This window comes from Rutilus rutilus, assembly GCF_951802725.1.
Source record: "Rutilus rutilus genome assembly, chromosome: 9".
NCBI lineage: Eukaryota > Metazoa > Chordata > Actinopteri > Cypriniformes > Leuciscidae > Rutilus > Rutilus rutilus.
Window position 1 is genome coordinate 19,165,888 of NC_140223.1, and position 24,729 is coordinate 19,190,616.

The 24,729-nt window shown below is 38.5% G+C and overlaps 2 protein-coding genes across 2 annotated transcripts; one reads left to right on the forward strand and one right to left on the reverse strand.

Moving 5' to 3' along the window:
• Window positions 1–6,799: 6,799 nt before the first annotated feature.
• rnf26 (ring finger protein 26) lies at window positions 6,800–9,954 on the forward strand. Its single transcript, XM_084418280.1, has one exon. It carries the CDS (start codon window positions 7,362–7,364, stop codon window positions 8,664–8,666), a length of 1,305 nt encoding a protein of 434 aa, XP_084274406.1. The 5' UTR covers window positions 6,800–7,361; the 3' UTR covers window positions 8,667–9,954.
• A 4,920-nt stretch (window positions 9,955–14,874) lies between these two features.
• c1qtnf5 (C1q and TNF related 5) lies at window positions 14,875–22,609 on the reverse strand. Its single transcript, XM_084418936.1, has 3 exons — window positions 20,818–22,609; window positions 18,744–18,977; window positions 14,875–16,281 (listed from the first exon to the last, which is right to left on the reverse strand). Exons 2-3 carry the CDS (start codon window positions 18,967–18,969, stop codon window positions 15,761–15,763), a joined length of 747 nt encoding a protein of 248 aa, XP_084275062.1. The 5' UTR covers window positions 18,970–18,977; window positions 20,818–22,609; the 3' UTR covers window positions 14,875–15,760.
• Window positions 22,610–24,729: the final 2,120 nt, after the last annotated feature.

Here is a 24,729-nt window from a genome sequence, read left to right on the forward strand (position 1 = left end):
TAAGTTGATACCTAAAGAAATGAAGTTTTCTCAACTTAAATTATCACGTTTTTCACGATAAACTGTGATAATTTAAGTTGAGAAAACTTAATTTCTTTAGGTGTTACCAATTGAAGTAATTTTTTTTTAAGTTGATCCAACTGTTCACTTTTTACAGTGTATATAACTGTGGTATTCACTAAATGAAAGAATATTTTAAGGACTATCGTTATGTGAATGATTGTTATGTTGTAACATGCCTATGTATAAACATGTTTAAAGGTAAGATAAATACAAAATTTAGACAAGCTTATGGGGCATGTCTCTCTTCTCAGTCCATTAAAGGTGGATCATGTTTGACATGCTCTGCTTAACACAATGTGTGCTGCAATTAGAACCATTCACATGACTGACTGAATGAAGAGTTCAAATCCTGTTGTAACTTACAATAGAAAATGGGTTGTGATTTGACTGATGATAACGCACCAGAACTGTTAACATCTATACATTGTCTTGTTTCTTGAAGTGGTGGAAAGAAGGTTTTCCTTCAACGACAGGAAGGAAGTAGGAAAGAGGTCATTCTTTCCATTCTGGATGCTGGGGAATGTTTTTCTGAAGTTGTCTGCTTTTATGAGAGGGGCTATTGTCTGTTAAACACAAGGGTGGTGGCTGTGAACGTCTGAAGAGTGAAGGGGCTCAAGGGCAGGGAGCAGAAGACATTTAGGGTCCTATCTGTGCAACAGAGTTTTCACAAAACAGGGTTTGTTTAAAAAAAAACACTGACATCAGTGGTCTTCATCATGGCAAAAATGCTGTTTCTGTGGTGATAGGAAGAATTTATTTATTCTGACTTTTAAATATATATTTAGATTTACATTTGTATATTCAGATTTACATTTATATATTCAGATTTGTAACTGTATATTCAGATTTACATATTCAAAGTACTATTCAGATTTACATATTCAGAGTTATAACTATATATTCACATTTACATATTCACAATTTACATATAATTATTTCCTGTTTGGCCCCCCATAATATATATGTATGTATATAAATATATATATACACATCTTCCTATCAACACTTAAGCTAGTTTAAAAATATAAATGTAATATATATATATATATATATATATATACAGAGAGAGAGAGAGAGAGAGAGAGAGAGAGAGAGAGAGAGAGAGAGAGAGAGAGAGATGAGAATATAAATTATATATATATACATATCTCAGGATCTTTTGTAGCACTAAGCAGCATTTCCTTTGTTCGGGATAGGAGTCTGATGGGGAAGGATCACGCCCTGGTAAAAAGGCACATTTTCACAGACTAAGAATATAAGCCCAAGGGATTGTAAAATTGAACATTCAAATATTTTCTCTACCCCTTTCATGCGCCCTTCCTATGCTTCTTTTTAAACTCACTCAAGTGTTGAACTTGGCTGGAGCCTGTGGGCTGCTGTGGTATGTGAGGTCGTAGCCTAGGTTGTGACCAGACTGCACACCAGTGGTTTCTTCTGTTGAGAGTTTGTGTTTTCCCATAGAAGCTTCTGGATTACTGCACCATCAGTCTGTTTCCAACTTAGTGACTATTAATAGTTCTCCTCATATTGCTTTTGATAAACTCCCTGACTCAACACAGCACCAGCTGCAAGTTATCAGTCTTATTAAATTTGAAATCTGGGTGCGATCATTCAAATTTCACCTTAATTGAATTCAGTAAAATTCACCAAAAATCACATACATAAAAAAACACACAAAAAAAAAGTTAAAAGCAAACCTTTAACAAATAACAAACAAATAAACGAGAATTTTTTTCATAAACTGTGAATATTAATATTATTGCATAAACAATAAACAATATAAACAGCTTTGTATTTATTAAACAATGAGAAATATTCCTCAGATGCCAGTCTGCAAAACATCTAGCATTAATTCAATCTGAAAAGGATTCATTAAAAGAAGTTATTACTCCACCACCTGCGAGACATCTTTAACCAACGTGGTTAAATGACAAATTTGCGACAGTACGGTTTTGGGAAACAGTCGTTACTAGCTAGTAGATTTCTTCAACGATGCATTGTACTATGGTAGTTCAGCAGCAAGTTACATCGTTGTATGGAAAACGCACCCCAGGACGATAGCCCACAGAAGAATCGACGGGAGGAGGAGCCAAGGTGGCGATTTGGCTGACGACACCCGGGGGACGACTAACGGAGATGAAGCCATAGGAAGTTAAGCCCAGGGCACAGACGGAGAGCAGATGGGGACGGCCGACACCGATGGTCCAGGAAGCCATGGTGGAGCCGCAACGACTAGCATCCGAGGTAGAGCCAGAGTGACTGAGGACTGAGGCAGAGCCGGCGCGACTGAGGACCAAGGAGTAGCCGGAGGGAAGGCGGAGCCCGCTGGAGCCGAAGGGGTGGAGAGTCCGTGGCGCAGGCAGGGTGATGGCTGACGTGGAGCCTGAGGGACGAGGGAGTCCGGTGAAGCCGAAGGGGTGGAGAGTCCATGGCGCAGGCAGGGTGATGGCTGACGTGGAGCCTGAGGGGTGGAGAGTCCATGGCACAGGCAGGGTGATGGCTGACGTGGAGCCTGAGGGACGAGGGAGTCCGGTGAAGCCGAAGGGGTGGAGAGTCCATGGTGCAGGCAGGGTGATGGCTGATGTGGAGCCTGAGGGACGAGGGAGTCCGGTGGAGCCGAAGGGGTGGAGAGTCCATGGTGCAGGCAGGGTGATGGCTGATGTGGAGCCTGAGGGACGAGGGAGTCCGGTGGAGCCGAAGGGGTGGAGAGTCCATGGTGCAGGCAGGGTGATGGCTGACGTGGAGCCTGAGGGACGAGGGAGTCCGGTGAAGCCGAAGGGGTGGAGAGTCCATGGTGCAGGCAGGGTGATGGCTGATGTGAAGCCTGAGGGACGAGGGAGTCCAGTGGAGCTGTATGAACGATGGTCTCTGGTGGAGCCGAGAGAGGGAGGAGCCAAGGTGAACCCGACAGGTCGATGGGCCGAGGTGGAGTGATGGGATCAGAGGCTGCAGGCGGTGCCAGGGATCCACTTTCTTGGACAAAGCAGGTGACAGGAAGACCTGAGTCTTAACCACACTGACGGATTTGCTGAATACTGCAGTGGAGGTGGGAGAGGCGGGATCAGCGACAACAACACCCGGTGCTCCACGCAGAGATCTGATCTCACCATCATCGAGTCCGTCTGGGATTACATGAAGAAACAGAAAAAACTGAGACAGACTAAATCCAGAAGAAAAGGGTGGTCACACCAAATATTGATTTGATTTAGTTAATAGAAGTTAATTGATAAATCAAATCTATTTATGACAATATTTTTGAAAGTATCCTCACTTTACAGCATTTTTACACAAGTGCCTAAAAGTTTTCACAGTACTCAAGATTTGCAGGAAGGTTTCTTCAAGTGTCTTGGAGACGTTGCTGCAATTCCTCTGGATTTAGTCTAAATTTTTTCTGGTTCTTCATTTAATCCCAGATGGACTCGATGATGGTGAGATCAGATCTCCGTGTGGATCATACCAGCTGTTGCCAGCCAGACTCCTTGTGCATACAAAAATCTCACTGGATTATTACAATTAATGGCAAAAGGAATGTTTGGAAATATAAACTGATATTTTCTATTGACACACTACAGCAAAATATATAAATAACTGGCTTAAAACCATTTTTTAAAGTGAAAATACTAACGTGCTTAAGACTTTTGCACAGTACTGTGTATATATATATATATATATATATATATATATATATATATATATGCACACACATACATCAGTTCCTACTGATTAAAGTATACCTTTCTTTGATAAAACGTCTGACTAATGCATAAATGTAAATGTAAATCTACCCTCAGAGGGTAGTTGAAAAACTGACATAAAACAAATATAACTAAATATGTATTTTGTATTTTTGTGCAGCTGCCTTTAACAATGAAATGGGCGGATCAAATTGACCCGTAAACATCATTATCGTAATATACATTTTGGACGAACATTTTACAACACATCAGAGTGTTAACACTTTGCAAGAATGTTTTTGACCCTAAATAATAAAAAGTCATAACATTTCAAGAATAAAATTGCTAGTTAACTAGTATTTTTCCGACAACTCAAAAATCTAAATTGGTAAAAAAAAATATATATAAGGGCCTATATTAAACAAGTAAATGGCAAAAGATTAGCAAGCTCTCTTTCTTGATGATGTGCACTCAAAAAGCAGTTTGCTCAATGAACTTATGAAAACACAATTAGCTAATTAAAGCTTGTTTAAGTCCATTCAAACACACAGTTTTTGTTGAACAAACTTAATCAAAGTTTTGTAGAGCAAAAAGCTAACTGAATTTCAGTAAACCTTTCTAAAATAAGACTTAACCAAAGTAACTCTGTTGAAGCTCTTCCAGCTAATTGCTAACTAACAATGGCACATGGTAGCAAGCTAACAGGTACTGCTCCTTGGATAAAGCTTTTTTATATTTTTTATAGTCAATATTGATTAACCCACAAGCTAAGCTTCATCTCTTCTCCACAAAGGTAACCACAAAAACTACAACAACAAATGTTCCTCAATTTTAAACAAAAATGAACCTAAACACTAACAAATATTTCCCTTTACTAAAAAATAACACATTTACTCTCCCACTCCAGTCCCATGCAAATCATGATGCTAATTTCACTGTTCAATTTCACTCATCAAAAAACATGATTAATGTATCATGTTCAAAAATCATGTAACATGATCAACACAAGGGAGTTAAATTAAGTTCCATTTTCCAAAACGACTACATGTAATTAAGTTGTGACAAAATCTTTATGAATGGTCCAAAGTTTCAAGAATATTTTGTGGACAAGGAAAACTTCAATACAACAAAATGTGTGCTAAGAAACCCACATCTTTTCAAAACTACTTTTTCATGTTGTTGGTCGAAACAGAATCCAACAGCTATCGTCATATGACAGGACATGTTTTCTTAAGGCATGGGTCAGAGAAACAATAGAACAGCCATCAACAAAATGACCTATTGTCACAATCAATTCACTGGTATTTTGTTTCCCTCATGAGAGAAGGTTTATTTTAATGCTCAATGTAGCAAGGAGCAGACAGGAGCACTTAAGGACTGTCATCGAGTTTAATGGTGTGGAAGTGACCTGTAGGAATGGAAAATACAGCAGTTATGTTTTGCTTTATGCACTAAAAGAAGGAAATCTATCAAAGGAAATCTATTCTCCGGGGCTTTGTTACTTCAAAATGGGGCCTCAGATCAGTGTAGTTTGTTTATTTTCCCAAGAGGCCCTCAGCAGAGAATGGCCTCAAACAAAGGTTAAACAGTGTTTGACCTGCAGAACAGCAGAACTGCATGGGGTCCATCATCAAATTGTTTGTGGTTGTGTATTTGCATGTATGTGTATTTGTGTGTCTGTGTGTGTGTGTGTGTGTGTGTGTGTGTGTGTGTGTGTGTGTGTGTGTGTGTGTGTGTGTGTGTGTGTGTGTGTGTGTGTGTGTGTGTGTGTGTGTGTGTGTGTGTGTGTGTGTGTCTTTTCCCCTTTAAATATTAATGGAGGCAAGCTAATTTGGCTATTCTTTCTCTATTGACAAGCAAAACCACAACTTTTGGTCATTATAAGCCATTATCAGTCATATATTTTCTTCTGGTTTGAATCTTGATTAGCATAAATGGAAATCATAATTTTGTTTTGTTTTTCCAATTTAAATTAGCAGAGATCATCATTATTTCACTGGACATATCAAATCATTTTTTTCTCATCAAGTCCACTTCATGATAGAACAGACATTGCGATGATTGAGCTGGAATGTTAAAAAAACAAATATGTAATAATTTAAAAAGACAAATGATAGATGAAACAATTCATGAATCAGCAAAAAAGGAAAAATAAAAATGTCAAACATTTATTTAGCCTATATTAACTGGGCGGCAGTGGCTCATGTAGGTTGTCTACAAACTGGAAGGTTGGTGGTTTAATCCCCGGTTCCACCTGACCAAGTGTCGAGGTGTCCATGAGCTAGACACCTAACCCCAGCTGCTCCCGACGAGCTGGATGGCGCCTTGCATGGCTGACACAAGTGAGTGAATGGGTGAATGTGAGGCTATATGTAAAGCACTTTGGTGGCCATAGGTCTGTGAAAGCGCTATATATAAATGCAGTCCATTTACCATATATATGCCTATTTTTTATCAATATTTATAACATTTAAAACACACATGACAACTTTCTATGGCAATATTATAATGACATTTTTGTCTGTAAGACTTGAATTAGGAAAAAACATTCAAGTTTGAACAGTTTTAATCTAGATGTTTAAAACAACATACAGAATTACTGATTGTGGAAACATAGACCTAATTGTGTAACTTGACCTTTGATTTAAACCTTTACTGTACTTTGTGCTAGTTTTCCCCGGTCATTCCTATTACAAACTGTGATGGCATGGTTGAGAATTTAAATCAAAACAGTGAAAACGTTTAAAATGGCAACAAAGTGCAAAGTGCACATGTCCAGGGACAAAAGCCAAATGCATGTAATAAAATCAGTGATTTAATCAAGCAGCCAATACAACTCAAAGTCTACTTGAAAAGAGCAAAGATAATGATTTATTCGTTTTCTATCAACCACGAATGATGTAATTTTCTAAAGTCTATAATTTCGCCAGAAACTATTTTATCTGACCAGAAAGGTAAATAAAATAAAGGTGGAGAGTATGTTTAATAATAAGTGCAGCTGCGTTTCTGCGCAGCCCGAGTGCAGAGTTGATCCACTTCAAATAACGTTAGGCTACGTGTTGTAAAGCGGAAACAACGGACTGAAACAGAGAGAGACACTTTCGATTCCAGCCCATTAATAATCCAAAGAAAGAAGCGTCTGGGTTTGTCGTCGTCTTGGAGCTTCATAAAATAATATGGACGCTTGGATTACAACATGTTCTAAGAATCAACATTAGCTTGGGATACATAGATCTGTACAACCAGCCGAGATGAGCAGTTTCAATTTTCAAACGTAAACATCCGCCGAGCAGTTCCCGTCCATGTGTGAGCAGCTACTTCACGGTGCTATGCTAACCATGTTTAGGATGAGTGTATCTTTCCAAACCAGAGGACACGTCATTCCCGGCTAATGCTCAGTTTTAATACGACCGGAATTGCTTTTATTTAAATCTTAAGCGGTTTGCCAAGACCACACGTTAAGACGCGAATGGGTTAGCACGCGAGCTAACTTGGCTACCAAAGCTGTTTGTTTGTGCAAGCACAGACTGAACTATGTCGTTTGACAGCACAAATAATATGACAGATGATATTTAGTCCATTACGGCGAACTAAGGTGACATTTCACAAGCAGATATCCTTATTATGGGTCTACTGAGCTTGATTTTTTGTTCAGTTGGAAAATGCATAGATGTCATTTGCCTCCTTCTGGATTTAAATTTTGTGATTGTCAACTCATTAATTCAGCTGCTGGTGACAGTGATCTCCTTTGTCAGTAGTCTGCCCATGCTACTCACAAATTCATTGTCAGAGTGCTGGAATCTCACTCTGCTTTGCATCATCACCATGAGGGATGGAGTGACCGTCGTGACCCATAACATGGTCGGAGGCTGGACGCAGCTGCTCGGAGGCATGCTGGAAAGCTTCAAGATGATCGGATACCTGTCTTCACATCTGCTACTGCGCACCAAAGAGCTTCTTCACCGCGGCCTGCTTTCGGGACACAGTTTGCTACGGCAGGCGTGGGAAGGCTGTGGCATCGTGTTCAGCCTGTTGCTGTATTTCGTCAACACGATCATTAACTTGCTTCTCATTGGTACGCAGAATTTATACTCTGTGTTGGCCAACACTGTGGAGGCAGTGTCCTGCCCTTTGCAGAAAGCTCTTGAGCTGACCCTGACTGTGCTGACCTTCCTGTACAGCAGTCTCGTTGGCACCTCCATCCTGCTGTGGACGCCATGCAGACTGGCCATGGAGTTCCTGGGGTCTGTCTGCCAGATCTTCATGAGCGTGTTCTTGCTCAACTCTTACGGGCTGCTGCTCACGTTGGTCATCATCACGAGTACCACCATATACCTGAATCCAGCGCTCCCAAGACGGGTGTCTTTGCACATAATCAACTACATCAACACTGTGCCAGTCCTGCAGCGACTCCGAAGAGCTCTACACCGCCTCCGCGTGCTCGAGAGGAACGTGTGGCAGAGATTGGCCTGGCATCGTAGCCGGATAGGCCTCCTGGTGGTTCCTGCAAGGAGAGAAGCTGCGGAAAGGGACGTTAGACAGCCCGAGCACAACCTTGAGCCTCAAGCTGACCTAAACGCAGCAGATCCGGTGGTGGAAAACGCGCCTGAGGACAACAACCAAGCAGACGATCCTCTAAACCTGCCGCTTCCAAGCTCCAGCGCTCACAGGCCGCTCCGGAAGGTTCCGTCTGAGGACAGTTGCAAAGGCCCTCCGGCGGACAACCTGCTGAATCTTCTTCAGGAGCAAGAGGAGAGGAAGAAGTGCGTGATCTGTCAGGACAGCTCCAAGACTGTCGTGCTTTTGCCGTGCCGTCACTTGTGCTTGTGTAGAAACTGCACCAACATTCTGCTGAGCCAGCCCATCTACCAACACAACTGCCCCCTGTGCCGCCACATGATCCTTCAGACCATGGACGTGTATCTCTGAGGGAAACGTTTACGGATGTGTTTCTGTCATCCTCAGGTTATTTGAGCAGCACTGTTTTTGAACCGTGGGAAACCCTTTTCGTCTGTTCATTCCACTACTATTGCTTGTATATAGATTTGAATCACAATCTTTTATAAATTGCGATGGCGAGGCTGATGACTGACTGTTTTCTTATGGTTTTATATACATTGTCACTGTTTTCATCAGCTTGTGGAATCAACACTATTTTTCTCATACAGCAATATCAAATGAATGTAAGCTTTGTATTAACAAACATTAAAAACGGTGTGTTAATTGTGAAGATGGAAGATTTGTTTAATTGAGTGTTTAAGGGGAACATTTATGCTACAATACTACTAACGTTGGGCCTTATCGAATGAATCAGTCTAATACATTTATTGCCTGATTGTAAAGGTGATCAAAGGTTTCATGTGAGCCTCTTCAACATCATATTGATTTTTTTTTTTTTTTTCAGTGTTGGAGAAATATTCGGTTTGCTTTGCATACTTTGTAATCATTCCACCAAAGCCATTTTGCACTATTTGAGTAAACAAGTGTCACTGCAATATTTTCACAAGTCATTCTACAACCTGATGATGTATTCATGCTGTTTTTGTCATTTATTATTGAACAGCATTAAGGCTCTCTGACTGCTTAAATGGTATTGATCAATGCATTTTCAAATCGAAATTGTGTGCTTGTGTTTTGTTTTGAGAGATAGTAATTTAATTCGGTTACCGGTAAAAACCCAAGTGGCAGAAAGGCTTTTAGCTCGGCTTTGTCCAGTGGGTGTTGTTGGAAATCACTATTTGGGATAACGTCTTGTACATTAGACTAGAGACACAAGGTACACAGACCTTACTGGTTTATCTTGTTTATTTTGGTCTTATATGATATTTCAAAGCATTGCATTTAGAATGGCACAATGCGCAAGACAATCAAGTGCATTGAAGAAAAAACATCATAACTGTGTTGTCCTTTTGAAAAATATAATGACTCCATATAGTCCCTAATTATTTCTGTCCCTCTCAATTCTGCTCAATGCAGGTGATAAGCTCTAACCCATGTTTTTTTTATTGTAATTTTAAGGTTTTTAAACATTCCATTCATTCCACATTTTAGCCCCAAGCCTTTTGTATTCTTGTACCGCAGACGTTTGTTTTCTAATGAAGGTCTCAATTGATGATGCTTGTGGGTTAAGCAGATGTCTGTCTCTCCAGAGGCCTGGATAATATCAAAACCACATTCATTAACTATCCAGATGAACAATAAACACTATTTGACTGTGGTCGTATTGTCTTTGTCTTCAGCACAACTTGTTTTAGTTTCGTCATTGGACTAAAATGCAATTCACGATCACAACAATGTCTTTGATTGTGATGCATGGCTTATTCCACTTCTACACTGAGATCAGCACTGTGGGACTTTATGAAGTGGAGGCATTTCCTCCAGTTGGTAATCATGACTTTTCCAAAACCTGATCCTATCTATATCCCAATCAGTCAAATGGAAATAGTGTTTCAGCTCTGGAATGACTTTAAAAAAAAACTTTTTTTTTTCAGCTTTAACTGATATAAGGTGTGTGAAATGCAAGCATTACAAGGCTAGTTCACCCAAAAATGAAAATTCTGTCAGTAATTACTCAGCGTCATGTTATTCCAACCCCGTAAGACTTCCGTTCATCTTCGGAACACAAATTAAGATATTTTTGATTGGAACAACATGAGGGTGAGTAATTACTGACAGAATTTTCATTTTTGGGTGAACAAACCCTTTACCCTACAAGTATAAAAGGAGACACATTCAGCACTGGACAGCTCCACGTCCCAGCTTTTTTAGCAAGAGGAAATGTGAATCTCACATTGTTGTTCACTTGTAAACAGTATTCAAGCAATTCCCTGGGTACTTGCATTCAGATACTCATTTCGTGTCTGTTATCTGTCAACTGCATACTTGAGAACAGTGCTTTAAAAATAACCAGAAGCTTAGGAAGTGAGGCACCATAATGAATTTAACGCAGTTGTAAACTTCCTATTTTTTAAACAGAGTTGAAAGAGGGTTTACTAGTTTGTTGATTGATTTATCGATTTGAGTCCAGCTACAAGTTAATCTTTGCTCTCTGTTATGTGTTATGGTCTACCCTCTGACTAAACTTCCTGAATGACAAATAAATTAGAGCTCTTCTATATCAACCAAGTATAGGACAGCTAGAATAGACTACGTTCAACGGGTCATCCGATTCACAGTGTATATGTCAGTGTGTCTGGCCTGGATCCATGGAACAAATGTGGACATGCTTGAGTTTATCTTACAAATAGGAAGTCCTGCCTCTGGGTCAGTGGGAACGTTCCTGTCTCTGAGGATGAGAACTGGGAAAAACACCAGTTCCTCACACCCACACAGAGACTTCCACTGCACAGGGGACTTCCATTACGTCTATCATTCATTATACATCATGAAATTCCACAAGGATTTGTCTAAAACAGGCAACTATTGAGTTAATGGAAAGCAACTTGTGAAAACAAATATAATATATATATATATATCCTCCTGAGACCCAGATTTTTTTTTTTTTTTTTTTTTCATGTCATCACATTGTTTTTAGAGCATAAGAAACAAATGGTAAAAAAAAAAAAAAAAACATTTTTGAAAAATTATATTTTATTAATATGTTATGCTATGTCTTCTGTAGTGGACAACAGGACTCAGTTGTTAAAAAAATTAAATGACTTGAAATTATATGTATAGGCAAAAACAATGGGATTTTTTTTTTTTTTTAAATCACCAAAAAAAAAAAAAAGAGATGTTGGGGTTTCATGATTTATTTTAACAAAAATTTGTTTAAGGATGATTCTCAACTATGTTATGAAAGATATAACATATGTTATAAAAATATATATAGATATCAACTATGTTATGAAAGATATAACGGAATGGATTGATACACCATTTTACTTTATGCAATATGTGGGTAAAATGGCCATAAATTAATATTCCCATTTAATGCAATGCATCTATACACAGTATCTAATGTGTTCTTGGAGCAACATTTAATGAAAAAAGAAGTGTAATAATTGGAGTAATAATTAGCAACATTTTAATAACAATATCTAATATTTCATAGGAATATTGATGTATAACTTATTTCCATATTCACTTGTTGTGTCTCCCAAAATGCCTGATAAACATGATGTAAGTCCTGATGTCCTCTATAGTGGACATGTATATAAATCAATGCCCTGTTCTGTAACAGAAAGTCATTTTTTGATTTGAAACCCCATAACGTTTTCCTGAGATGTTGGTTTATGAAATACAATTTGAAAAGTAGTCCGATTTAAATTATAATTACAATATATTATAATATTTCCATAAGAGTGCTTCATTTGATCACTAAATTAATGTCAGACATTTTTAAAGACCAAGGATAAGCTGTTTTCATGGTGAAACCTCCAAACATTTGGTATATCTGAAAAGCCCTGAATGTGCTCTTTACAGGACACCCAGCTCGTGACATGTGACATGTATGGTGTCAGAGAAATTCACTCGGATATATTGTCCAACAGTGGACTAAAGTCTATTCCTGGGTCCCAGGAGGAAATATATATATAGATAGATATATATAAAAAAAAAAATTTTTTGTTACTATCACTTTTGTACTAGACCATTCTTTGCTAATTCTTGTTTTGGTATATTATTAGTACATGAGTCTGGCTATGATGATGAATCGACGCCCCCTGCTGTTATTCGAGCAAAGTACACAACAAAAAATATTAATGAATGGAAATTTAACAGTGTCGCTGCAAAAAAGGACATCTTAAGTAAAATACAAAACAAACATTACGAAAAATAAGACACTGTCCAACGGTGACGACACCAAAAAAAAAAAAAAAAAAAAAAAAAAAGCTTTGGAGCGATCGAGGCAGCGTATCTGCAAGCATAGGCGTAATTTGCGGGTGGGACGGGTGGGACATGTCCCCACCACTTTTTGCTAAGGTCGATATTGTCCCCACCACTTTTGAAACATCTCGCGGCACGAATGTACCAATACAAATAAATAAAAGATCTCCAGTTAACTAGCAGAGCATTCATTTAGTTCGTTTGTAAGAGGCGATCTAGCACTGAAATGTGTTGTTTTTGAAATCAAGTGATCAAAGTGCTCGTTGTCGCTGCGAGCAGATACAGATACAGACACAGGCATGGATACTGTGTTCTCTTGTGGCTCGCGCACAGTCATCACTCGGACGCGTGCTTCAATCCGTTGTGGAGACTCTCTATTCGTTCCGGTGAAATTACAAAACAAAATGCATATAAACGTATGATTGCCTGATATACAACCACTGATAAACATAATGGGTTTTAATGAGAAAAAATATATATATATACGAGTGCGGATTAGAACCCACAACCTCTTACACGCTTGGCAATAGTTCTACCACTGGACCATTTCAGCAAACACAATTTTTTAAAGGATTTACCAATACCAACATATATCAAACCTCATTAAACGACAAATTAAACCCATGTACTATTTCAATCGATTGATGGACATGTTATTGTACATACATCGATTTATGATTTAGCATTCATAACCCCCCCCCCCCCCCCCCCCCCCCCGTAGAAAAAAAAAAAAAACGTCCCACCCACTTTTTAAAACAAAGTTACGCCACTGTCTGCAAGGATAATGAAACGACGCCCCCTGCTGATATTAACAAAAATAAAAAGACGTAATGAAAGCAATAGACCTGTACAGGTTTTTTAAAAATGGAGATTTTATGATGTTGTTTAAAAACCAAAAACAAAGAATTACAGTAAGTTAACTTTAACTTGAATACAGTTTAGTTATTTTATGTGTTTTGGATATGTACCATGGCAGTTTGTGTAAATAACATGGCGCATATATATATATATATATATATATATATATATATATATAAATATAAAATAAAATATCTGCCAGTCATAAATAATATAGTGTTGTGAATGGTAATGATAAAAGTATTTGGGAGTTTGATTCAGACACCCTTCTGAGCTTGTTACTGTCTGGTTGCAGTGCTCTGCTAACAGCAGTGGGCAGGCCATGACCTCATGGAACTGAACTGCACAAAGGGAGGATACAAATGTACCTCTCATTCTACTCAGTGTTACTGCACAAACATTCTGTGTAAGACTCTGCCAGCAGCCTGGGGAAAATTGGAACTACTTGTCTTAGAACAAAACATTCAGAAAAGCAGGAGAAGGGGATAGAGAGAATCAGAGAAAGAAAGAAAGAAAGAAGCAGAGGCAAAGGAGAGAAAGCTATACGTTTAGACAAAGGTCTTGTCTGTGTTGTGTAAATGCAAAGTTAAAGCTTTGTTTGTAAAATGATGAGGCTTGATTACATAATGCCTGTGACTCAGCACAGAGAGGCAACCAAACACAAATCAGGGATTTTGGCCTTTTACAAATATACAGTGGTTGCAGTTTGTTTTATTAACCTCCCCTCTCTCTTGAAACGACATCTGTTTTCTATGACTCATATCTCGGTGGAAGATGGAGCTAAATATCCCATCTTGTATATGTGATATAAATATAATAAATATCCTCCAACTGACAGAAAACTGGCATTCAGATCTGCCTCCATTTGGTTGGCAAGGCCAAACTTCCTACGATCCAATCAATTCCAGGTGGTCTTCATTAGGCAAAATTTGGGTGGGTAAAGAATGCCAATAATCAATAGTGTAGTGATGTATGAAGCACCGGTGTGGTAACATTAGCGAAATGTTGCTGAAATTTCTCAAGCAAAATGTATGAAGTAGGCCTACACCTCACACAAGTCACTTGTAAACCAAGCAGCTTTCTGTTGGTCAACTGGGCAAATTCACGCGATCAACTTGAACCTGTTGCATGGGGAATTCTTTTGTGCAAATTTACCAATCGTGTGGATTCCTATTGAAATGACTATATTTGCCTGTGAAAATTTGCCAAACAACAGTAAATGTGATTGCACCTTTACTCAGAATCACTTCCAACCCAAGCAGCTTTGTATTGGTCAAAGTTTAACAAACTTAAAACCAGGGGTGTTTACTGGGGCACAGACCCCTCATCAAAAAAAATATTTTGAAAATTGCGCAGATTCGTATTGCGATGACTGCGTTTCGCCTGCGGAATGTTAAGGGACAAAGGTAAATGTGTCTTCACCTACAGTGTAATATACTCAAACACTAGAGATACGGTATAACACTTTTATGACTCCATAAAAGATAATAGGATATTTCACAATTATGGAGACTAGAGTTTCAACAAAACATTCTTAGGGCCTGATAATTTCAATGAATCATGTGATTTAGTAAAAAAAAAAAAAAATCTAAATGATTTGTTCTTGAATATGATGCACAAGTAATACAGATACGTTTATGATGCCTTTGCATCCCTTTTTTTAAGTCCTCCAGTACCCATTCATTGTAATTATAATGAAAAAGAGTGACCTGTACAGTCTTCAAAAATTCTCCATTTGTGTTTCACAAAAGGAACAAAGTAATACAGGTTTAAAACAACATGAGTGAATAAATAATTACAGCATTTCCCATTAAAGGTGCTCTATTGCTTTAAATGCACTCTGAAACATGAAACCACAGCTCTCGGTTTCCCGGCAGTAGAAATTGCTTTTCCTTGTACCATTTACTGACAAATTAGGTAATTATGGGTGTCATATTTTATTGAAGTCATATTCCAGAGAAGTGTTGGAAAGTATTTATTGTGCTTTTTCACAAAATATAGACTGCCACCAGAATAAACATTTTGTGAGAAAACAGCAGAAGGTTTTCTTCTTTTCATTTTTTTATTCCATATTTCCAAAGAAGTAATATGTTTCATTTATGAATTTCATACTTTCATTCTTTGCATGGCAACCCACCAGTCTTTTTATTCTGACTATAGACTAAATGTGCTTATAACTGAATATTCTGTGCAGTGCTGATCTGTATCTGTATCTGATTATATTGAAATGATTACAAATGAAGGCCAATCAAAGGCCTTTGTCTTATCCGTGACAGTGCTTTTCCACTTCATGAAACCTGCATGGGCAAACAGAAAGTTAGGTGCAGTGTGCTTTAAATCTATGCAAAAACAGCAGAGTTTTTCCAGTCTGAGTACACTAGGAAACCAGTGAAAGTGCTGTCTGTCTTTGGGCTGGAGTAAAAGCCAGTGTACTCGCTCAGGGCCATCTGCACCCACACCTGATCTCCTGGAATCAAGTGCACTAGTGTTCCTCCAGACAGCGAGGCTGGTTTGGACCAGTTCCCAAAGATCTGAAAGTAGGAGGCCACGGTGTTTCCGTTCTTTATGAGGTCAAACTGCAAGCTGGAGCGGTAGACTGTGGCGTGAACGGCGAAGTAGTAAACGCCCGGCACTCTGCACGTGAATCTTCCAGTCTCGGGATTGTAATCGCCCTGCTCGTTCAGAATCACTTTGTCGAAGCGAACCGCATCCCCTGCCGCCAATGGAGTCGTGCGGGCCTCGGACAGTTTGGCACTAAAAGCTGATTTGGGGGCCACCGCACACTCGCCCGGGGTTCCTCGCTCGCCTTTTCCCCCTGGATCCCCTCGGTCTCCCATGAGGCCCCTCGCGCCTGGCTGACCTGCCATAAGCATCATGGGATTTTCAAGTTTTATTACTGACATTCAATAGAGTGCTGCAGGTATTTTTTTAGGCCAAAACCAGGAAAGGAGTTTGCATTTGAGCACTTCCGGATCTATCGCCCTGAAGTTTTTGGATAAATGCCTGAAATAAGGTCTGTAGTTAAAACAAGCTCAAGATATTTTCATGCTTTATTCTACAACATAAAATCCATCAGTAACACCCCCTTGTGTTTTTTTATAGTTTTTACGTGTCTTGAAAAAGCCGGTTGCTGACAAGTGGCCAAATGGGACTACGGAGGTTGTTGGGGACATTAACGTCATCACGGCAAACAGGTTAACTCATCTATTTACTAGTCCGCTTTAACAGCCTCATTGTGTATATAATCGTGCTCTTGCAAACAATTCTAAATCAAAATTTCAAGATAAATGTTTTTTAAAGGGGTCATATAATGGTACATGCACTTTTACAAGTTGATTGTACTGAAATGTGTGTTGGCAGTGCCTGTACACAACCATCATAAAATGATAAAAATCCATCCAGTGTTTTTTGTTTTTTTATCTTCTTATGTTTTCCCCTGTCTTAAATCAAGCCGTTCGATTTTGTGATGTCACAAAATCGACGCCCCTCCCACGATTGTTGATTGACAGCAGCGTTTGAATACAGACCCGCCCTCGCTCGTGAGCGAGCTGTCAATCATAGTCCGCGCGGTCATTGTTGATACGCTGGAGCACTGTCTATGAGCAGAATGGCGTATAATCGATTGTGGTGTTCTGTTCTTGGGTGTAATAACGAACACAGCAGTCATTTTGATGTTCCTAAATCCGAACCGCTGAAGACGCAGTGGCTGAGTTTTGTTTTCGAAGGGAATATTCCCCACGATCAACGTCAATGCTTTCATGTTTGCGCGAATCATTTCACACACCAGACTGCTTTACAAACGAGGGTCAGTATAAAGCTGGTTTTGCTAAGAAGCTGCTCCTGAAAAAAGGATCGGTACCAACTATTCGTGTTCCTGCTGCACCTCCAGAAGAACTGAAGTGAGTGTAACGTTTTATTAACCTTTATATTAACATTTATATTAATCTTTGCAAAGTGCTAGCACGCTTCACGATGAATGCGGCTAAGGTTTACACTCAGGGTACATTACGGCATGTTTTCTATGTACGACGTTCTCAATATAATTCATAATCCCACGTTTATAACGAACAACGCGTTATGGTTATTGTGTTACAAAGGGTGTACGCACAGAACAGAGGGGCGGGGTGAGTGCAGTCGATTTTAATTAGATAAGATTAATTATGTTACTAACCATGAAAATCTGAACTTAGATTTTCATCTTATGATAAACCTTTTATTACACTTCCCATTTTTATGTCTGATGGTGACTAACTTTCCATTCCAGATCTAAAAATAAAACAGGATAACTTTTACTTCCTTTTATTTAGGATGTAGCCACCAGACGAAATTTCGATATGATCTAACCTTCTAACAAACTTTTGACTCAATGTAACCTTGGTCGAATGGAACTTTGAAAAAGGACTCAATGTCCTGTTTATTTTGACTGTATCGTGAAATGATTGACTGAAATATTAACCCCTTACAATGTTTTTGATATTTTGCTGATGTAGCTAACAAAGGGTAATGAAGGGGGGGGGGGGCTGGTTTTAAACAATTTAACCAATCATATTGATAGCGCATGACATGTTAGTCATGATGATTCTATTTTGATGTGTCTGGCTTTCCCCTATAAAGCCTATTGTATTCTTATGTTGGGCCGAGATTCTCTGAGTATTGCTCGAGAACTCCCGGCCGTTTTGAATAAACCATCTGAGGGACATTTACTGAAGTCTGTCTCGTTTATTATTTATGCTGCGCAGCAAGAAAACTAGTTAGTAAGGGAAAACAAGTTAGACTAGGAGATAATGAGTGGGGACGTCGATTTGTAGACGAGACCCAGATAGTCAGATTCAGGGAAAAATCCACAACATGAGCAAAGCGCATTATCATTTAAAGACACATGCACTTAAACGGGCTGAAAACAGAGCTGTTTTTGACCAGGTAAAATGAGTGTTTTCTTACAATACTAATGAGAATTTTGAATTAAAAGTATATTACAAACTTTTAATTTAGACCCTAAAGAATCATATTAGCTTGTACAAAAATGGCATTATATGACCCCTTTAAATAAAGTTGAATTCATGCAACAATTTTTTACTTCTGACGATTGTAGTTAGGCTTCAAAATTCATAAAAAAAATTAATTTGTGAAGATTATGATAAAAAAAAAAAAAAAGAATCATAAATATTTGTAGGTCACAGAGCAAATTTTCTGCAAAAATCTTTTTTGTAGAGGGAACCAGGGCGATGCTACCCTTTGATTTGGCCTACAAAAATATGTGATAACTGCAACACATGGGAGGAGGTGGTGAGAAAAACACCATTGAGGTTGATATTTTTGTACCTGGTTCTCCCCTATCCCCTCTTTCTCCCTTCTCTCCTGGTTGAGCGTCACGGCCGTCTCGTCCATCCCTGCCGGGCTGACCGGGGCTGCCGTGCAACCCAGGGGATCCTGGGATACCTGGGCTTCCTGTGCACAAACTAGGGATCTTGTTGTCTTCAAGTGAGTTAGACCAATGTACTGCAATAACAAGCAGCAACGAAAGAGGCCATGTCTGCAGAGATGTCATCGCTCAGTCTGTGGAGAAAAGAACAAAATGGAAGAAAAAACTTAGTCTCATAATCTTGTTTCAAGATGATTTCAGCATCATTTAGACTGAAAATGGTATGAAGTCTGCACATAATGTGAAAAGCAGTGAAGCACAAGTCAGAGAGTTGCATTATCTCACCTCTTGGTCAATAGGGTGAGCATGCCAAGGGAAAGTTTATAGAACATAATAATTACTAAAGCACAAGCTCAACTGTGTAAGTGTAAAAGCAGATAAAGAAGACTTAGAAATACAGCCTATGAATTCATATCTTATAGCCTACATTGACTGGAAATGGTGCATACGCAAAATAAAAATGATCTGTGGTCTGTGCATTATATTTTGACTTGGACAAGTCATTTGGATCACTATTATGATACTTTCATAGTGTTTGTTTCTTTAAATCATTTTGTAGCCTGACAGCCCCAGTCCCCATTTCACTTTCATTGATATTGAAAAGAGTGGCCAGGATTTTCTTACAGAAAAAAGGATGTCATAAGGGTTTGGAACGACATGAAGGTCAGTAAATGATGGCAGTTTTCATTTTTGGGTGAACTATCCCTTTAATAACTCTCTCCAGTTACACTATTTTGTCAGCTGTTTTTCCATCTACAGTACTGAGGGGTTAAACCTGACGTTTGTAGTTAGCTGGTGAATAACAAAAATGCAGAATGTGCTAATCACTATTATAAATGTTACTGTCAACCATCTCTCATTGATGAGGTGCTGAAGCCAGTCAATATAATCAGGCCGCAACATGCACAGTCTCTACAGCAGGAAGTTTTCATGGGCTTGTCAGTTCTCGTAATCCTGTCTGGAACGAAGCATTTCCAAGATTTTATGTCTTCGCGTAAATCAGCAGTTTTCTATTCAAGTCTACTGTCTGTCAAACAGCTGTTTCTTATGAAAGTTGAGAAACTGCTGATGATTCACACCGAGAAATACAAGCAGACCACCAAAGCATTCTTCAAAAATTCTGCAGCATCAGTTAAAGCACTGGGATCTTTAATTTAAGAGAAACATCTGTCCTAGGACATCTGGACAGTTATCTCTCGGGACCGCGTTTATGTATTTTGGTTCTAAATGCTTTGAGCAGCTCAATCCGTGAGCCATGTTAGGACATAAGAGGAATGACTGCCAAAGAGCGCAGAACAAATACCGTCATTCCAATGTCAACTGGATGGTCTGATTTCCAAACAAAGCATCACTCGCTCTCATATGCATCACATTTTTTTATTATTGCAGCCTTGCATCGACACAAAGATTGAGGTACATTCCTATAATATCAGTGCAACATTGTGGTGAAATATGGGATGAATCAGCTCTCTCTTTAGGCGCTTATCTTAAAACGGCAGTGCATTATAACTGCAACTGGCATTAATCATAAATTAGTAGGAAGTTTTCAAATTTTTTAATATTTGGCTATAGAAATGTGAATTGCACTGAATGTTTGTCAGTCTCAGTAACTAGATAAAAATGACCAAGCTGAGATCAAAAATGAGTTTTAAAGAGAAACAATCTTGACAAAAACAAAAGTTACATAAGACACTGGAACATTTGTCCATTTTAAGACTCAGCAGTGTTATTTCATAGTACAATACTACTATGAAATATTATTATTTCACTTTGATTGGTAGTCAAAGTGAAATAATAATCGTTTTATCTGCGTCAAAGTGTCTAAAGTGCAGACTGTCAAGGGAAAAAAAATAATTTGCCTATAAAATCAAAACCAAACAGTTGCCGTAAAACAGTATTCAAAGCAGTCAGACCCATCATGACTAAACAAACATATTTCACAATTATGTAAAAAAATAAATAAATCAAACTCACCATTTACGTTTTTTGAAGCTCCACTGGATTGACAGTCTTGAGCAGGCAAAAGAGAAACGAGCAGTGGATCTCCTCTTTTCTTTGCCGTCCAAGGCGTCTGGGAAAAAATGAGCACTCCTAGCTTTCAGAGGAAATGGGAAGCTATTGGAAGCCAATTAGAAATAGAGAGGCTGGGAGATGGGGAGGGAGAAAGAGGGATCATCCAAGGGACGGAGACTAAATGTTTGTAGCTTGTCCAACTTTAGAAGCATAAACATTATCTGATACAGTAGAGCCTTAAAGATGGGGTCTTGGGCGCCAGCGAACAGTCTGGCGAGACCCTTGTGTATTTAATTAGTGTGTGGTTTACACAGGAAGGATGCCAGTTTATTGTGGCGAATTTGCAAGAAGTAAACCGTTCAAGGATTATAGCCCTGTGGTCAAGTTGGAGATTCAACTATAAAACATATTTTCAAGACAATGTAGATGATTGTGTGACCTAACCATTTTATGTAAACAAATGCTCTGGATTCATAGTCGCCACTAGTAAGTCGCCACATCAAGAGGGGGAAAAAAACATACTTAATGCATTAAAAAAAATATGTGGATATTTCTCAGTTTAAATGAGCAGTGAAAATCTGCAGACATGAATGAAGGCTGGGAGATATTCTGATGTGGGTGGCAGTTCAGACACATGGTTCTAGTTACTTTTGTAGCTTTCTTTAGAGGGCAAAGCTTACCCATTAGGGGTATCCAGGCCTGTCTAGAACACTTCTCCAGCCTTGTAATTCTCATTATAGGTCTAATGCCTCATAAACTACTTCAGGGAGACTGCTAGTGGCTCCTTGTTGTCTGCAAGGTTTCATGGGGCCAGGTACTTCACATTATGAACAGCTGGATGGATTAGACACCTTTTTCTTGATCTCTTGGTGTGAATGGTTTCAATAAAGTGGCACATTTAAAAAAAGAGAATTGTCGTCTTGAATCATAATTTTGTCTCTTGAACCCTTAAACCTAATGAGCACATTCTTAAAAAAAAACATTTTCTTCAATAAAAGCCTTATTATATTATGACAGGTTTGTTGAAAATAAACTTCAGCAGCTCTTTCCTAACAATGGGATCCTTCAAATGGAAACGAAGAGCTGCAGGTGTTACACACAGCCAGAAACAGCACATTACTTCTGGCCTTATGCATTACTGACATTTGGCACACCTTTAAAAATAAAGGTTATTTCTTGGCATCTATAATTCCATGAAGAAACTTTAACAGACATGGAAACCTTCCAATGCACAAAAGGTTCTTCAGGTTATTAAATTGTTCTGCACTAAGAAATAAAAATGGTTCTCTGATCGGTTCTTTGGGGAACCCAAAAAGGTTCTTCTGTGACATTGTTACGAAAACCCCCTTCGGAACTTTTATTTTAAGAGTGTACCATGTTGATGTCCAATATAAAATATGGGTCTTGATGCAAGACCAGGGAACTAGTAACAATTATGCAGTGGTTAAACAACAAGATATCCAGTTTGAGTAAACAAGACATGTTTATTATTTAAACTATCACTTAAATAAAAAAAGTGCATAGAAAATAAACATGATTAGAAACTTTCCTTTTTACAGTTGTTATATACAATTTTTTCCTCATTATACATTCATCCTTAAGTAGTTTGTGGTTGAATATTTTAGATTAACAAATTTTCCTTCATTTTTCTGAAAAACGGTAAAACACTGATGGGGCAACTTAGAGAAAAAAAAAAAGAAATAAAAACCTTAAAACTGTCAGTATCAACATCAACATGATATCTCGAAGCTACAGGGGAGAGGAAGTATTGGTAAGACAATGGAAAACTTGTGTTTTCCAAGAGGAACAATTTCAAATCTCTCCTTCTCAAGACCTCTCTGACTCTCTAAAGTACCTCAGACGGTCTGCAACTTATTTCTGTACAAAGTGAACCAAGTTAAAATTCCAAAAACAGGGAGCGCTGTCACCTGCTCTCAGAAGGAGCTTTACCTCAGTGTACATCTAGAGATGCTTGCAGAATTAAATAAATAGAATGGTTACCATTACTCATTACAGAACATCACATAAGAAAAAGTACAACTTAAGATCCAATAGGAGAGAGAGGTATGGGTGACATGGCTGGGTTTAGGCAAGGACATTTTTTTTTTTCCTAATGTCCACAAACTGTTAAAAATGTACAGAGTAAAATAAAGCCAACTACACCATCAAAAGCAAACAAAATATCAATGCTTAAAAAGTTTACAACCACATTTTACATTAACTTGTTTCATAATATAAATACCGCTCCTTTCCAAAAAAAAAAAAAAAAAAAAAAAAAAAGTAAAAAACAAAAACTGCAATGCTCCATTGAGGGAACATACACAGGCACAGGAAAACTGGTACTTGATCTTGATATTAAAATGATGCACAATAGTTACTCTAAAGTTTATCTGTAACACAAAACCATTACAGATTATACACTGAACATTGCAATTAACCATTATGAAGCTGCTGTTTGCTACTGTAACTAAGTTTGTCTGTCCATTCCGTATATTGTGTAGATATTGAAATACAAGTTACTATTCATACACGTTTAGTTTATATATATATTCATGTATATTGTGTATATATATAAATGTACTGTTGATTATAATTACAGGACAAGGTGTGGTACCACTTGCGTGGTGTGGAAGAGTAAAGTCCAGGAAAACGACAAGAGTGTGTCTGCTTCTGAAACACTGACCGATCACTGTTACACCGGTTTATGGAGCGTCTGAAGTTGTATTGATGTCTGTGCAGGAGTCTATTACAAAGCCCTTAGGATTAGTAACTGCATTACAAAAAAAATAGATTAATAAAATAAAAATCTTATTTCGTTAGACTGAGCAATAGTTTCTGTAGAACCCTGCAAAGATTGCCATTGCTGTATAGTCCACCTATTTTATGAAATAAAAAGCTGTCCCGTATCTTCCCAGTCTTTCATGTTGGAAAATAAAATGAAAAATAATACAAAGAAAGATTAAACAAAATTCTAGAATACATTCAAAAACGGCCTAACTGCAGAGTTCAGCACGTCCCTGTTCCACAGGGGTGCCAGGGCGAGAGAAAAGTTGGGCAAGACCCCCAAGAATCCCTGAAAAAGATGGCTAAAACACAAATTCTGATCAATACAAACACGTATACAAATATGAGGCAGCAGCCAACAAATGCTCAATGTGAGGCAACGTACAGAAATCTGATCTTCAGTGCCTTAGTCAAAAAATGAAATTCTGGGAAAGCAAGGTCAAAATTATTGCAGCCTAGGTACAGTGAGGGCTGTAAGGGGGGTCTGCAGTGGCCGAGGAAAAAACAACAACACTTTTATTAGAGTTAAACTTACGAGGCAAAAGAACTGGCCTTGAAAGTGGCTTTCTAAGGAAGCCACGGTTGTACACAGCAGCTTTGTCTAGAGGTATGTACAGATCCCAAGCCATTCTGCAATACCCACATACTCGTGCTACAACATCCCTTTGAAAAGCATCGTAACTTTACATGAAATATATAATAAGAGTCAACTGTCAAGTGGAATCTGTTTGTGCCCTAGTTAAAATAGCTTTGAACGTTACTCCATAGTCTGGAGATCCTCAGCTGACTGTCCAATCAAGTTCAAACGCAAAAATACATGCACAAAATTAAACAACCACCAGAGAAATTTACAGAGAAGGCACCAAACTCTTGATCTGAAAAACAGAAGAACAATCCACAGAACATCCACAAAAATAATAAAGCCGTATCTGTCTCAGCCTTATTCAAATAGGGGTCAAACTAAACTTGAGCCCTGAAAAGAGCACAGATTGGGACAGGTGTTGGTGGTGTCTACATTTAAAAGAGAAAAAGATGATTACGAGCAAATAACGTGCATTGACTGAATGGCTGGCTGGAACGCGTCCATGC